Consider the following 16,607-nt stretch of genomic DNA (forward strand, 5'->3'; position numbering starts at 1 on the left):
CTCTGAATAATTCCTGTTTTTGACAGTTCAGTTACTGCAGTTTCACTTTAAAACCAAGTGGACAGAAAACTCTGAGTGTGACCCAGTTCCCCAACTCCAACAGACACTTTAGGGCTAAGAAGAACAGATCTATAATAGACCTGTAACAGACCTGTAACAGATCTATAATAGACCTGTAACAGACCTATAATAGACCTGTAACAGATCTATAACAGACCTGTAACAGATCTATAACAGACCTGTAACAGATCTATAACAGACCTGTAACAGATCTATAATAGATCTATAATAGATCTATAACTGATCTATAACAGATAGATCTATAACAGATCTATAACAGATCTATAACAGATCTGTAACAGATCTATAATAGATCTGTAACAGATCTATAACAGATCTATAACAGATCTATAACAGACCTGTAACAGATCTATAACAGACCTGTAACAGATCTATAACAGACCTGTAACAGATCTATAATAGATCTATAATAGATCTATAACTGATCTATAACAGATAGATCTATAACAGATCTATAACAGATCTATAACAGACCTGTAACAGATCTATAATAGATCTATAATAGATCTATAACTGATCTATAACAGATAGATCTATAACAGATCTGTAACAGATCTATAATAGATCTGTAACAGATCTATAACAGATCTATAACAGATCTATAACTGATCTATAACAGATCTGTTATAAATCTATTATAGATCTATTACAGATCTATAACAACAGATCTATAATAGATCTATTACAGATCTATAACAACAGATCTATAACAGATCTATAACAGATCTATAACTGATCTATAACAGATCTGTAACAGACCTATAATAGATCTGTAACAGATCTGTAACAGATCTATAATAGATCTATAATAGATCTATAACAGATCTGTAACAGATCTATAACAGATCTGTAACAGATCTATAATAGATCTGTAACAGATCTATAATAGATCTATAACAGATCTGTAACAGATCTATAACAGATCTGTAACAGATCTATAATAGATCTATAACAGATCTGTAACAGATCTATAACAGATCTGTAACAGATCTATAACAGATCTATAACAGATCTATAACAGATCTATAACAGATCTATAACAGATCTGTAACAGATCTATAACAGACCTATAACAGATCTATAACAGATCTATAACAGATCTGTAACAGATCTATAACAGATCTATAACAGATCTATAACAGATCTATAACAGATCTATAACAGATCTATAACAGATCTGTAACAGATCTATAACAGATCTATAACAGATCTATAACAGATCTGTAACAGATCTATAACAGATCTGTAACAGATCTATAACAGATCTATAACAGACCGATAACAGATCTATAACAGATCTATAACAGATCTATAACAGATCGATAACAGACCTATAACAGATCTATAACAGACCTATAACAGATCTATAACAGACCTATAACAGATCTATAACAGATCTATAACAGATGTATAACAGAAGTATAACAGATCTAGAACAGATCTTAGAGAGACAGAAATGTGGTCCAGTTCAGCACCACGGACAGCTCCGTGCTGCAACGGCGCTGTCCGCGGTGCTGAAAGGAAACCTTGTTGCAGAGAAACCCTGGTAACACTTTACAATAAAGTACAACATTCAGAGTAACTAGTTACCAAAACCCTCAGTAACATTAAGACATTTGCTTTGTAAATAAATGAATCTATTTAAACGAGATATTTGCAAAACAATTTTCTGAACTGACAAGGAATGAAATAATAATAATGGGCATAAAGCTTTATTATAAAAAAAAAAATCCTTAGTAAAATAAGGAAATTTCACCAACAAAAAAGTAAAAACTAATGGCTTTTTACTGAATTATGATTTGTCTTATGTTTACAAAGTTCTTTCTCCCGCCGGGTCTGCTCTAGCTAGAAACAGGAGTGTAAAGACCCGGTAGGTTTGTGATTGGCCGGCACACAGAGAGAGAGGGCCGGTAAAAACGGGTTTTTGACCACATGCCCGATGGCCAGTACACCTCTACTCAGAAATGAAGTTGCCACAGCTCGTCAGCTGGTCCTTTCTCATGAAGAAGATGGTGAAGAAAGAAAAATATTCAGCTACGTAACATATTTAAAGCAGCACAATGTAACTTTCAGCTTTTGTTGAGTTTGGCGGCTCCTTTTGGACAAAAGCGGTAGTGCTTTACCAGAAAGAACTACATTTCCCATGAGCACCAGCACGTACTGCCGGAAAACTCCTGTCCCCGTCGCTGCATTTGTTTTGATGAGAGAAGACGGGACGGACTTTCAAAACCACTTTTCTGTTTTCAGCTGTCGTTTGCAGGATGGATAACGAAGAGGTAATGCATCTATTTTTGGCTAAACAATATAATATGACGATGTTGAAAATCACTAAGTTCATCTTGGTTTTATTAGCAGCTGTCCTGTTTCAGCCAGATAATGCTGCCCAAACTACAAACGCTCTGGTTTTGTTCTACTGCATCTTTTTCCTGTCATGTTTTTTAGAGGGACTTCGTCATAAATTAGTAGTCCAACATACTTACTGACAAAATAAAAAAATACCTTATAACCTGTGAATAACTGAATGCCCATTCCTTATATTTTGCAGATCAGCCCTGCACAATTTTACAGTTCTCAGGAAAAATACTAGAACCCAAGACGAATCCCCTGTATGTGAAAACTTTCTAATTTAGATTCTTATTGAACATAGAACTCTACATTTACATTTGTATCATAACAGTTCTGTCTCTCTTGTCGGACATCCCTCCTCGTCTTTCAGCTCACGCCAGCGAGTGAACGCCGGGACAATGTTTATTCTTGTCCGGACATTTAGCTTCTTACTCTCCCGCTTTCTTTTTTTGCCTTCTCCATTAATACTTTTATTTTCTTGGGTTTTTCCGCTGCTTGGGCCATGACACCAGCTTCTGCTGAGCTCTGCGCTCCACGCCCCGCCCAGCTTTGGTCTCCACTACGAATGGGGAAGGAGGGGGAAGTGACGTATGGCGTAAAGCAGTCAAAGCCGTAAAGATGTGTAGTTTTTTAGTGTGGCAGGGTTCCTACCATGCTCCTCAAAGTTACATAGTGCCAGTGAAGGAGATACAGACCCCTCAGACCATGACAGAGGTTCATTAAACCTGTTGGAAGTTGATGTACCATCACAATGATGATGATGAAATATTAGATTAAGCTGGAAAATATATATATATATATATATATATATATATATATATATATAACATATACACATACACATACATATACACATACATTTACACACACAGATACACAAACATTCATACAAATGAAGAATATTCATAATCCATAATCCATGCAATCTATAAAATTCAGAACATTTAACTTTAATATGAATGAATATAAATAAAACCCACATTAAAAACATGCTAACTAAATGAAATCCAGTCTAAAAATGTTTTATAAAATTAGCTGTCCAGTCCTTTGTAGCTGGCCAAGAGTGTTTGTTTGTACTTATTTTTAAATAGTTTTGAGTTAATGCACATTTTCATGTCCTCTAGTTTGTTCCAGCACAGACTTTTCAGAGTTGAATGGATTTGTAAGCTGTTTAAAATTACCATTCCCTCTTAAATTGTGTGTTCCCTCTCTAACCACGACATTATTTAGATGTTGCTTGCTAACAATTTAGTCCCAGAATTTTAAAATACTCGATTTTAAAAATAAAGGGTTTGTATGAGCAAGAAAAGAAAGAAATTAAAGATGAATAGAGCCAGGTTAATTTAGCAGACTATGGAAAGTATTTAGTGATTTCAGAGCCTTTTTAAATTCATGAGGAGACAAGTCACCGATATAATGGTAGAGAATTACAAACACCAGGAAACTGGACCACATTCCACCTGTCATGAAATCATTGGCTTCCAGAGTTTAAAATCTTCCTGCTGGTACAAAGACCTGAATGGTCTTGGACCAGAATCGGAGCAAAGGCGCTATTGAATCTGTAGGAATTTTTTTGCTCATTTTTTTTTTCAGACAAAATGAGGTTCTTTTTTTCCACCTAAACGTGCCCCAAAAGTCACCAAATTTTGCACCCAAGCCAGGCCTGGCGAAAAATGTTAATGGTTTGCATTAATGGGCGTGGCCTAATGGCTCAACAGCGCCCCCTAGAAAACTTTGTGCCTCAAGCCCCACAATACGGTTTGACGTACATGCACGAAAATCGGTGCACACCTGTATCATGTCACAACTTAAAGAAAAGTCTCTTGGAGCCATGGCCCAAACCCAACAGGAAGTCGGCCATTTTTAATTAATCGTGTCATTTTGGCACAATTTATGCCATTCCTTTGGCAGTTCATACGGCCCGAACCGTAACGTGCACCCAGGTGTGTTATACATCAAAATGTGCGTCTCCATCCTGCCACTACAGGCATTACTTTTCTCAGTCTGGACATGTTAATCTTGTGGCACATAGTTGGTTTGATGGGTTGCTGTAAAGCTCAGGAGGTAGAGAATGTGTTTGAGATGTCGCAGGACTGAGTTCAATTCTATGCAAAACTATCAGAAAATTATGCCAAGGAATGCTCTGTCAAATATTAAATGTGAGAACTAGTCAGTTTTTTTTTCAAACCTTATACCTGACCCACTTTTAAAATGACGTCCTTCTTTTTTTTTTTTTTTTTTTTTTTTTTTATTTCACAATAATTTTCACAATTCACATTTTCACATGGATGATTTCTATTATACCCACATTTCTACCCTCCCCATAATTACCCTAGGGAAAAAAAAACATACATTAAGGGAGAACAAAATTAAATAAAAAAAATAAATTAAAAAAATATATAATGGCAGCAACAGCGATATCAAACTATATATATATCCATACATGCATACATACCAAAATTCTTGAAAGATATGACCACGGTTGTATTTTTCTAAAGTAAATTTTTCCAATGGTAAAAAAACTGAAATTTGATCCAAAAAAAACTTGAAAGTTGGAGGGGAATCATCTTTCCAAAGTATGTGATCATAATTAATATCCTGCTTTTTTTCCGGTCTAACTGGAGATCCAGTGTATCATTTAATAAATACCAATTGGAGCTTAACTCAAAATTAATTTCTAATACTGATTGTGTGAAGGAATGAATTGATTTCCAGAAACGTATTAAAAGATCGCATTCCCAAAACATATGCACAAATGTTCCATCGATTATTTTACATCTTGGACATTTTGAAGAGATATCCTTTGAAATTTTGTGCATTTTAATTGGAGTAAAATACAGTTTGTGAATAAATTTAAAATTAGCCTCTTTAATTTTATTACTAGTAAAAGGAAAATGTATATTTTCACATATATTTAACCAAGTATTTTCTTCAACGACCATCCCCAACTCCTTCTCCCATATCTTCACTAAAGTTTGGAAAGATGACAAACCTACTTGTGATAAAATATTATAAAACTCACTGATCTTTCCTTTAATTGTGTCTGAAGTTATAAATATGTCGTCTATTTCAGATAGTCCAAGTCGAATTTTATTTTGCTTTGATAAGTGATTGAACAAATGACATCCTTCTACTGACGATTGAAAACTGGCCAGGAAGCCTGGGAAAGAGGCAAGAATGTGGCGCCTCATGGTAAAGAGCTGTACATTGTTAAAGAGACTGTGAGTTCAATTCCCGGCAGAGGTCTTCAGCCCGTTGACTTTAAGTAGCACAAATCCACTTTTAGAGCTAAAACACTCAAAATGAAAAGTTAAATGCACTAAGAGAGATGTCTTCCCCCCAAGGATACTGGTGGTGTGGAGTGTTTGCTCAGGGCTATAAGGCGCCAATGAAAGGGTGGTGCATGCTGGTTCAAACCCTCCTCAGTATCTGGAGGCGTCAGACCTTATAATTTGACAACTTTTTAAATGATGTCCTTCAACTGAGGACTGAAAACTGGCCAGGAAGCCTGCAAAGGAGGCAAGTATGTTGTGCACCATGGAAGAGTGCCGCACGTTGTTAAAGAGACTGTGAGTTCAATTCCCGCCAGAGTTCTTCATCCAGTTGTCTTTAAGTAGAACGAAATCCACTTTTAGAGTTCAACACTCAAAATGAAAAGATAAAAGCACTAAGAGAGATGTCTTCCCCCAAGGATACTGGTGGTGTGGAGGGTTTGCTCGTGGCTTTAAGGTGCCAATGAAAGGGTGGTGCATGCTGGTTCAAACCTGCACTATCTGGAGAGGTAGAGGCATCAGACCTTATACCTGGACCTCTTTGAAAAATGACGTCCTTCTACTGACGATTGAAAACTGTCCAGAAAGCCTGGGAAAGAGGCAATAATGTGGCGCCTCATGGTAAAGAGCTGTACATTGTTAAAGAGACTGAGAGTTCAATTCCCGGCAGAGGTCTTCAACCCGTTGACTTTAAGTAGCACAAAATCCAGTTTTAGAGCTAAAAACACTCAAAATGAAAAGTTAAATGCACTAAGAGAGATGTCTTCCCCCAAGGATACTGGTGGTGTGGAGGGTTTGCTCATGGCTTTAAGGTGCCAATGAAAAGGTGGTGCATGCTGGTTCAAACCCTCCTCAGTATCTGGAGGCATCAGACCTTATACCTGGACCACTTTTAAAATGACGTCCTTCTACTGACGATTGAAAACTGGCCAGGAAGCCTGGGAAAGAGGCAAGAATGTGGCGCCTCATGGTAAAGAGATGCACATTGTTAAAGAGACTGAGAGTTCAATTCCCGCCAGAGGTCTTCAGCCCGTTGACTTTAAGTAACACAAATCCACTTTTAGAGTTCAACACTCAAAATGAAAAGATAAATGCACTATGAGAGATATCTTCCCCCAAGGATACTGGTGGTGTGGAGGGTTTGCTCATGGCTATAAGGCGCCAATGAAAGGGTGGTGCATGCTGGTTCAAACCCTCCCCATCCTCAGTATCTGAAGGGGTAGAGGGATCAGGGAGGATGAGAGGTTAGGAGTGCTAGGGGATGAGGTAGGATGAGGAGGGCTAGGGGGGCCAGGTAGGAGGAGGGCTAGGGGGGTCAGGTAGGATGAGGAGGAGGGCTAGGGGGGTCAGGTAGGAAGAGGAGGAGGGCTAGGGGGGTCAGGTAGGATGAGGAGGAGGGCTAGGGGGGGGTCAGGTAGGATGCGGATGAGGAGGAGGGCTAGGGCGGGGTCAGGTAGGATGCGGATGAGGAGGAGGGCTAGGGGGGGTCAGGTAGGATGAGGATGAGGAGGAGGGCTAGGGGGGGGTCAGGTAGGATGAGGATGAGGGCTAGGGGGGGGTCAGGTAGGATGAGAAGGAGGGCTAGGGGGGGGTCAGGTAGGATGAGAAGGAGGGCTAGGGGGGGGTCAGGTAGGATGCGGAGGAGGGCTAGGGGGGGTCAGGTAGGATGAGGATGAGGATGAGGAGGAGGATGAGGATGAGGAGGAGGGCTAGGGGGGTCGGGTAGGACGAGGAGGGGGTCCGGCTAGGATGAGGGGTAAAATGTGGCATGAGCAAGAAGGGAGGCAGGCGGTTATCAGGTGATAGGGCCTTTTACAAATCAAAGCTTTGAAAAGGGTAATTACTTTCCTACCTCAACCTTCCTGACCCCCCCCAAGCTGTCTATCCTCATGTCCCTAGCCCACTTCTTGCACCCTGATCCACCTTGTCTTTCTCCTCTAGTCCTCCTGCCCTCCTCGTCCTACCTGACCCCTCCCCGTCCTACCCCTCTTACCTGATCCTCCGAGCACTCCTAACTAGCCTGCCTCCCTTCTTGCCTAATGCCCCCTCTTACACCTCATCCTTCCTGGCCCCCCTTGCCCTTCTCCTACCTAACCACCCAAGCCCTTCTCAACCTTCCTGACACCACCAAGCCCTCCTCTTCCTACCTCATACCCCTGGCCCTTCAGCTGTCCTCTTACTCCCTAGCCCTCCTCATAGCCCCTAGCCCTCATGCCCTCTCCTCCTACCTGACCCCCCTAGCCCTCCTCATCCTACCTGACCCCTCCTCATGCTACCTGACCCCCCCTAACCTTCTCATCCTACCTCATCCCCCTAGCACTCCTAACCTCTCATCCTCCCTGATCCCTCTACCCCTCCAGATACTGAGGATGGGGAGGGTTTGAACCAGCATGCACCACCCTTTCATTGGTGCCTTAAAGCCATGAGCAAACCCTCCACACCACCAGTATCCTTGGGGGTAAGACATCTCTCTTAGTGCATTTATCTTTTCATTTTTACCGTTGAACTCTAAAAGTGGATTTTGTGCTACTCAAAGTCAACGGGACGAAGACCTCTGGCGGGAATTGAACTCTCAGTCTCTTTAACAATGTACAGCTCTTTACCATGAGGCGCCACATTCTTGCCTCTTTCCCAGGCTTCCTGGCCAGTTTTCAATCGTCAGTAGAAGGACATCATTTTAAAAGTGGTCCAGGTATAAGGTCTGATGCCTCCAGATACTGAGGAGGGTTTGAACCAGCATGCACCACCTTTTCATTGGCACCTTAAAGCCATGAGCAAACCCTCGACACCACCAGTATCCTTGGGGGAAGACATCTCTCTTAGTGCATTTATCTTTTCACTTTTAGCGTTGAACTCTAAAAGTGGATTTTGATCTACTTAAAGACAACTGGATGAAGAACTCTGCCGGGAATCGAACTCACAGTCTCTTTAACAATGTACAGCTCTTTACCATGATGCGCCACCAAATAAGCTCTTCAATCATGTCTCATAGCGCATTTAACTTTTCATTTTGAATGTTGAACTTTAAAATTGACAGGTTTGGTGCTTTTTAAAGACAACAGGATAAAGAACTCTAGAAGGAATTGAACCTTAAGTCTTCTTTAGACCATGCACCTCCATTACATCTGAGTTTTTAGTCCTCAGTAGAAGGAAATCGCTTTAAAAGTGGTCCCGGGATAAGGTTTGAACACAAGCTCTGCAGTGGAAAGCCTCTTTTCATCCAGTTGAGCTACTGAAGAGTACTTTGATATGAGGTTTCAAAATAGTCTATCACAGGGCTCTTCAAGTCCGGTCCTCGAGGGATCAGGTAGGATGAGAGGGCAGGAGGGGTAGAGGGATCAGAAGGGTCCTGCATGGTTTAGGTGTTATCTTGCATCAACACACCTGATTCTAATCAATGGTCATCACCAGGGGCCTGTACTACGAAGCAAGTTCAACATACCCAGGATATCTTTTCCTTATCCAGATTCACTAACCCGGACAATTGCAATCACGCTAAGCGGTCACACGACGGTGGTTATCAACTCGGTATATCAACCCAGGTTTCTCCAATCTGGATATGAGCGCGTGCACATAAAAGGGGCAGTGTTTTCAGCGCATGACCAATCGCAAGCATGGAGAAGTCCGCTGTCAGAGCCGCTTATTTCAGTAGCGAAGAGCAAACAATAATTTTACGGAAATATGATGAGTATAGGCATATAATACAGGCAAAAAGCAACACAGTTGCAGCTGCAAAATGCAGGAAAGACAGCTGGCAAAAGATCGCTGACTGTATAAATGCGTAAGTTCATAGGGATATAAATATATATATTTGAATATTCTGGGAATCTTAATCTTAAACTGTAAACCATGATCAGCAATATTAAAATAATAAAAGGCTTGCAATATTTCAGTTGATTTGAAATGAATCCAGAATGTATGACATTTTTTTGTTTTTGTGTGTAACTTGCATTACAGAAAATCACAATATTCTAATTTTCTGAGACAGTCCTGTATATATTGGTTCTATAACTATTGTTGTTGACCGATAACTTGTGCTGATGCTGTACCAACGAATTGGTTTTTTTTATTTATTTTATTTAATTTTTTATTTTTTCAGGAGGGGGGTATTTAGTATTTTAAAGTGACTTCTCAGAATGTTCGAGGGACGAAATTGAAAATCCCTTTTTTGCTATCCCCTTACAAATGCATCTTCTTTTTGATTTCTTCTTGATTTATTTATTTAATTGGTATTAGTTTTGGATTGACTGTACATCGGATTTTGGGTGATGATTTGTTTTATTTATTCATTGATTGATTGATTTTTTATTTTCTCCTCCACCTCTTTTTTCTTTTTTTCCTTTTTTTTTGGATCGTTCATACAGGTACTCATCAGGGAAAGCAAAGGGGTTTTGGTGGTCCCTGAATACGCATTCTCTTCGGACGGATCCTCTCACGATCCGCGCACAGAGCTCCACTGGATTATCTTTGAAAGGGCATGCCATTTTCCAAGAGAGCTGATTGGTCAGTGGGCGGTGCTTTTACACCCGGCGATCTGTATCTCGAACATAACCTGCTCCGGAGCAGGTTAGCTGTTCAGCATAAGTTACCATGGCGATGTACCCCGGTGAGAAGTGAACCACCGTCGTAGTCCTGAAAACCCAGGGTTAAACCTGAAGTTACCTCGCTAACCCCAAATCCCGCTTCGTAGTACAGGCCCCAGAAGTGTCAAGTAACCAAAACACCTGCAGAAATACTGCAGGAATGACATAGCAGCAGTTAAATGCAGCCTTCTGTAAGCTTTAAATATCCACTGGGCTTACATCAAATACATCAAAACACAACAATAAAAAACACTTTTCTGAACTTATCAATATGACTCTGTCCTTCACAGGATAAGTAAAATGGATCACTGCAAAAACTCAAAATCTTAACAAGAATATTTGTCTTATTTCTAGTTAAAATGTCTCATTTTAGTAAAAAAAATCTCATTACACTTAAAACAAGACTCATCACTGGAAAAAACAACAATTTTCACCTGTTTCAAGTAGATTTTCACTTGAAATAAGTGGAAAAATCTGCCAGTGGAACAAGATTTTTCTGCTTGTAATGAGAAGATAAATCTTGTCCCACTGGCAGATTTTTCTACTTATTTCAAGTCAAAATTTACTTGAAACAGGTGAAAATTGTCAAATAATTTATTTTTCTGCTGTTATTTTTCTGGTGATGACTCTAAATGTTGAAATAGCAGTAAAACCACATTCATTGATGAAATGACATAAGGGATGGAAAGGGGGGATGGCAGTTTTACAGGGGGGATGATTTGGACCGTTTTTATTTCGTTTTTACCCTCTCATTCATTCTGACGCCAAACAGGCTGCAGGAAGCCACTGCGCATGCTCAGTAGGCTCATCCATATGCATTTATGGTAAAAAGTGGGCGTGTAGAGGGCGGGATATGAGGCGGATTCAGCTGCGCAACCTTCCAGCTGGACTGTGATTTATAAAGGAACATTGCGTGTAAGTGTGCATGCACGCGGTTTTATTGATCCGGATTTTTTTTTGCGCCCGGCATTTTCGGCTTTTGGGTGTACGTGAACTTTTAGTATGACTCCTACACACTCCATTTTAAAGGAGGCCCCAGGTCTGAAGAATCTACATGCAAGTCATACAAGCTTCCACTGCAGCCTGAGCGTGCACAAGGGTGTGAGGGCCCGTTCATCGCTGCTTGCAGCTTTAATTCTAGTTTGGTATGGTACCTGCCTTTGTTACCTCCAATACCCAATTGTGAGTCACCTCAGAGTGTAATGTGAATTAAAATGTACATGTTCTGCACTGTTTGGATAATTGTGTTCATAAATATCCTACAATTTATAACCGAGTTGTTTCAATTATTTCAAATACATAAGTTATCTGTCCAATCCAATCGATTCAGCATCTTCTAAAACTTCTAAACTGACTGAAACTTCATCAAAATCGGCCCACCAGGAGTTGAAATATGGCCACTTCTGGTTGAAACGGCCATTTTGAATTCTGAAAATGTCAGAAATGGATTCAGCATCCTCAATAACCCCCAGAACCACTCCAATATTGTCGAAATTGGCCAAGCAATTGCTGAAATATTGTCCATATATGTGAGTATGCTAATTGTTGCTAATTATGCTAATTCCCCAACATATGCAAGTTAGCATCCGGCAGTTTCTAAATGCTGGGGACCTATACTGTACATTTCTAACATAAAACTTTGGGGTACTCAACATTTCCGGCTTCACATTGCTGGCAAGTAGATTAGGAAGCTCCCAGCTCCTTTAAATCAGGATAAAAACATTAGTTTAATTAAATACTGACCTGCTGGACTCTACTGACCTTACTTTTTATTATTTGACCTCTTTTCTTATCATTTTATTGGTTATTTATTGTTTAATTGTGTCTTGCTGCTTTTATACTTTTATACAAACCTGTAAAACCTTTTTCTGCAGACGTCAAGCTGTTCAGGAGTTTATCAAATCTGACAAACCAGTAAAACATCTTCCAACATCCGACATGTTTCTGTGAATAAATCTGGACTCGTGAGGTTTGGAAACACCTTTATTGTTATTTACATTCCTAACAAATAATAATAATAATAATAATAATAATGACTAATATAGCGCCCTTCAAGGTACCCAGAGCGCTTTACAGAGATCATTATTCATTCATACACATTCTCACTGGTGGTGGTAGCTACGATTTGTAGCCACAGCTGCCCTGGGGCAGACTGACGGAAGTGTGGCTGCCATATCGCGCCAAACGGCCCCTCCGACCACCAAACATTCATACTGTGAAGTTAATCAACTCTTTTGAATTAAGTTGTCATTATGAAACCATCAGAATCAAGTCAGCATTGGAGAACTGACTGTTTCCACATGCTATCACATGCAGATCACAGGCTAATTCCTGAGTTTGTCAGGGGGGTCGACTGACAGCTGCCTCATTGTATTTTAAAGGTTAGCTAAGGGTTAGTTGACCATCATCTGATGACAACAAAACCCCCTTGACCATTTGAGTTTTTTAAAAGGATGTCTGTTGCTCTGCACACCACAGATAAGTTGCTTATTAACTGAAAAGTCATAGGTGTGACCTTTTTAACCATCATCTGATACCATGTCTGTTCTCCATCTGTTCATTGTCCATTATCTATACACTGACTGTCTGTTTACCAAATATGGTCATGTTTCCTGTCAGTTTCTCAAATAAATACCTCCTGCAAAGAAGGAGCCGGCAAGCATTTGTCGAGAGCATCGAGAGGGCCATGTTGCTCTGCAAGCTCCGACTATGCTTCCATTCTGCAGAAGGCCTGAAAAATAATTTCTAACAGTCTCTGTGTCTTTCCTAAGTTATTAATTTATGTATGTTGATTTAGGAACCTAACACATACACATTCAAACACATTCACACGTGAAACACATTCATAACAGCAGCTGGAGGGGAGGCGGGGACGGGGGTCTCCTTCAGACCTGCGGTCTCTGGTCCTGGTTCCTAGTCTCTGGTCTCTGTTCTCTGGTTTCTAGTCTCTAGTCTCTAGTGTCTAGTCTCTGGTCTCTAGACTCAGGGGTGTCCAACCAGTCAGAGTAAGAGCCATGATTGGTTCCTGTGTTACTGCAAAGAGCCACATCAACTACCCATGATCCTTCACTCCCTGCTCTCTCTGAGACATAAAAATGCCATTAGAAAACGGAAAGGTGGAATCCTGCAATCTGATTGGTTGATAACTGTGGTATAATGATCTGATTGGTTGTTAACTGTGGTATAATGATCTGATTGGTTGTTAACTGTGCTATAATGAGCTTATACCACGGCTTCTATTCTAAAGTCTCATCACAGCAAATCATTCCATGTCAGGGAAGCAACAATGTTTCCATGACAACAACCAACTGGTACAGATTTGTTGACGGTTACAGCAGGTAGCAAAAAGTAGATGGTGTTAGTTTATTTTTCATTTTCGTTAACAATTAATGAGTCATGTTGATCTCCGGGGAGGAGCTAACGATGGATGGATGGATGGAGGAGTTCCTGTCTCCGACATGCGGAGCTACATCAGGACAGATGGACTATTGTTTTACACAGTGGGGATATTTTTACTGGATAATATGTATTTCTGATTAATTAAAAACCACATTAAATAGATTGTGTATTCCTCTTTCATATTTACATTATTGGTAACCGTTTTATAAAAGAAATACATCACTTGGCGTCGGGCTGGAGACGCCGCTCAGCTGTGATATAATGAGCGTATACCACGGCCTGTTGGGATGTGTTGCTTAAATATTAATATTTAATTTATATCATATATATTAAACTCTCACACTCTGTTAAAAACGTCCCGTGTTTTTGTTTGGCCGTGCATTTTTTCCCTGCCAATTTTAGAGTGGATTCTTTTTCCCTCCAAGTTATTACCATTCCAAACACGAGCGTGTGCCCGTATAGTTCAAAGGGTTGAGCAGGCAACTTATGTAAACCTTCCCCTGAACAACGACACAGGTTTGATTCCAGTCGTGGCATATTTTGCCTCCACTTCCTACGCGTCTGTCTTTCACTTCACCTATCAAATAAAGTCACAAGAGCGTGTGGCTCGCGAACCGTGGGTTGGCCACCCCTGATCTAGTCTCTAGGTTCTAGTCTCTGGTCAGGAGACATATCCCTCCGCTGAAAGTAGATCCGGCAGCTGGATCAGGACTCCCCGGTGAACCGGTCCTGGTCCCCGGGTTTCTGGTTCCAGATCCCAAGCCCAGCCCGGTGGAAGGCCCGGTACAGGGTCTGCTTGGCGGCCTGGTAGTCCAGCGCCGCCTGCTTGGCTTGGCGGTATGTGGGGGGCAGCCGTGGTGCCGGGGCTCGCAGGGCGGGGGGGAGCTGCAACATAAATGCATAAATGGCTTGAGCTGTCTTATTTAACTCTTAATGTAAAGAAAACTGTCTCCATGTGTTTCTCTGTACGTGATAGGGCTGCTAATGACGTATTTGAGGTATGGATCGACCAGGAAAAAATTGATGTAGTGACCGAAGTCAAGTACCTAGGCATTATTCTGGACAAGAATTTAAAATCCGACAGTCAGGTTAAGCAAATTTCCAAGAAGGTCAAACCAAATCTAAATTTAGGCCCCGTTTCCACGTAGCAAAAACGGAGGCGTTTTCATGCGTTTTGGCCGTTCGTTTACACGAAAAACGCAGCTCAAAGCCCCCAAAAACGATCATTTCTGAAAACTCCGGCCAAAGTGGAGATTTTCAAAAACTCAGTTTTCACGTTTGCATCTAAACAGAGGAAAACAGAGGAAAACGGAGGAAAACAGAGGAAAACAGAGGAAAACAGAGGAAAACAGAGATTTAGGCTTCAGAACGTCACATTATGCACCAGAAACTCACCAGCGTCATGTGTGCGACCTGTGTTTACAATTAGTTTGGCCACCGTCAATATTTTCTTGTATTTTACCTGTTTTATATTCTATATAAAAGACTCTCGTTCCGTCTTGGAAGTAAAGCCTGAATTATGGTCCCGCGTTAAATCGACGCAGAGCCTACGGCGTAGGGTACGCGGCGATGCGCGCCGTACGGTGTGCGTCGCCGCGTACCCTACGCCGTAGGCTCTGCGTTGGTGTAACGCGGAACCATAAATCAGCCTCAACTGGAAGTTACACGTGTCATTTGTTGATGTTTTTTCCAGGATTCTGATTGGCTGGCATGACGTTAACAGCGTTTTCATGCGGGTTCATGTAAACGAAGAGATTTTGAAAACGTAGAGGGGAAAATATCCGTTTTTGTAAATACCCGGCTACGTGTAAACGTGGCCTTATTTCGTTATATTCAAAGGAATTTGTCATGTCAAACTGCTCGACTATACATGCATGCAATGATCTTTTCACATTTGTCATATTGCATCACATCATGGTCATTTGCCTCTCCAACAACTCTAAAACCTATAATATCATTATCCAAGCAGGCAATAAAAATTATGGATCAGAAACCTATGAGATGGCACCACTGTGAAATTTTAAGAAAACACAACCTTTTCACTTTTGAAAACTTTGTGAATTTTAGTAGTCTTAAACTGGTTTTTAAATGTTTCCATAATCATGTTTCCCCCTGTTCTCTGAAGTCGTTATTAGGTAGAGAGTAACCACACGGGCTCCACCAATGGTGATTGTCGTATCCCAAAGTATAAGACTCTTTTGGTGAGTCTACATGAACAGGTCAGGTCTGGTTCTGCTCTTTAATTATGTTATCTTTGCTTTATATCTTATGTCATCCTCTAATTTTATTGTATATTTTATTGTCTGTACTTTTTTAAAAGCCTCCAGTGTTGCAAATTAGCATGTATGCTAAAACACTCAAACGGTGCAATTGGTTTGTTCTATGTAATTGTGATGTCCATACCAAATAAATAAATAATAATAATAATAATAATAATAATAATAATAATAATAATAATAATGATAATGATAATGATAATAATAATAATGATAATAATAATATTGATCATAATAATAATAATATTGATAATAATAATATTGATAATATTAATAATAATAATAATATTGATAATAATATTAATAATGATAATAATAATAATAATAATAATATTGATAATAATAATATTGATAATATTGATAATAATAATAATAATAATGATAATAATAATAATATTGATAATATTGATAATAATAATAATATTGATAATAATAATAATAATGATAATAATAATAATAATAATAATATTGATCATAATAATAATATTGATAATAATAATAATAATATTGATAATAATAATAATAATAATAATAATAATAATAATAATGATAATAATAATAATATTGATAATATTGATAATAATAATAATATTGATGATGATAATAATAATAATAATAATAATAATAATAATAATAATAATGATAATTAT

The 16,607-nt window shown here is 39.5% G+C and overlaps 1 protein-coding gene across 1 annotated transcript in view; it reads right to left on the bottom strand.

The window, feature by feature from the left end:
* Positions 1-14,386: 14,386 nt before the first annotated feature.
* Positions 14,387-16,607, bottom strand: part of LOC133425110 (double-stranded RNA-specific editase 1-like) — a 32,438-nt gene continuing 30,217 nt past the window's right edge. The window contains exons 10-11 of the mRNA XM_061715790.1: positions 14,715-14,739; positions 14,387-14,566 (exon numbers count right to left, since the gene is read on the bottom strand). Of these exons, the coding sequence (XP_061571774.1) occupies positions 14,387-14,566; positions 14,715-14,739 (205 nt within the window). The remainder of the gene's footprint in view (positions 14,567-14,714; positions 14,740-16,607) is intronic.

Source organism: Cololabis saira, chromosome 24 (genome assembly GCF_033807715.1).
Source record: "Cololabis saira isolate AMF1-May2022 chromosome 24, fColSai1.1, whole genome shotgun sequence".
NCBI lineage: Eukaryota > Metazoa > Chordata > Actinopteri > Beloniformes > Belonidae > Cololabis > Cololabis saira.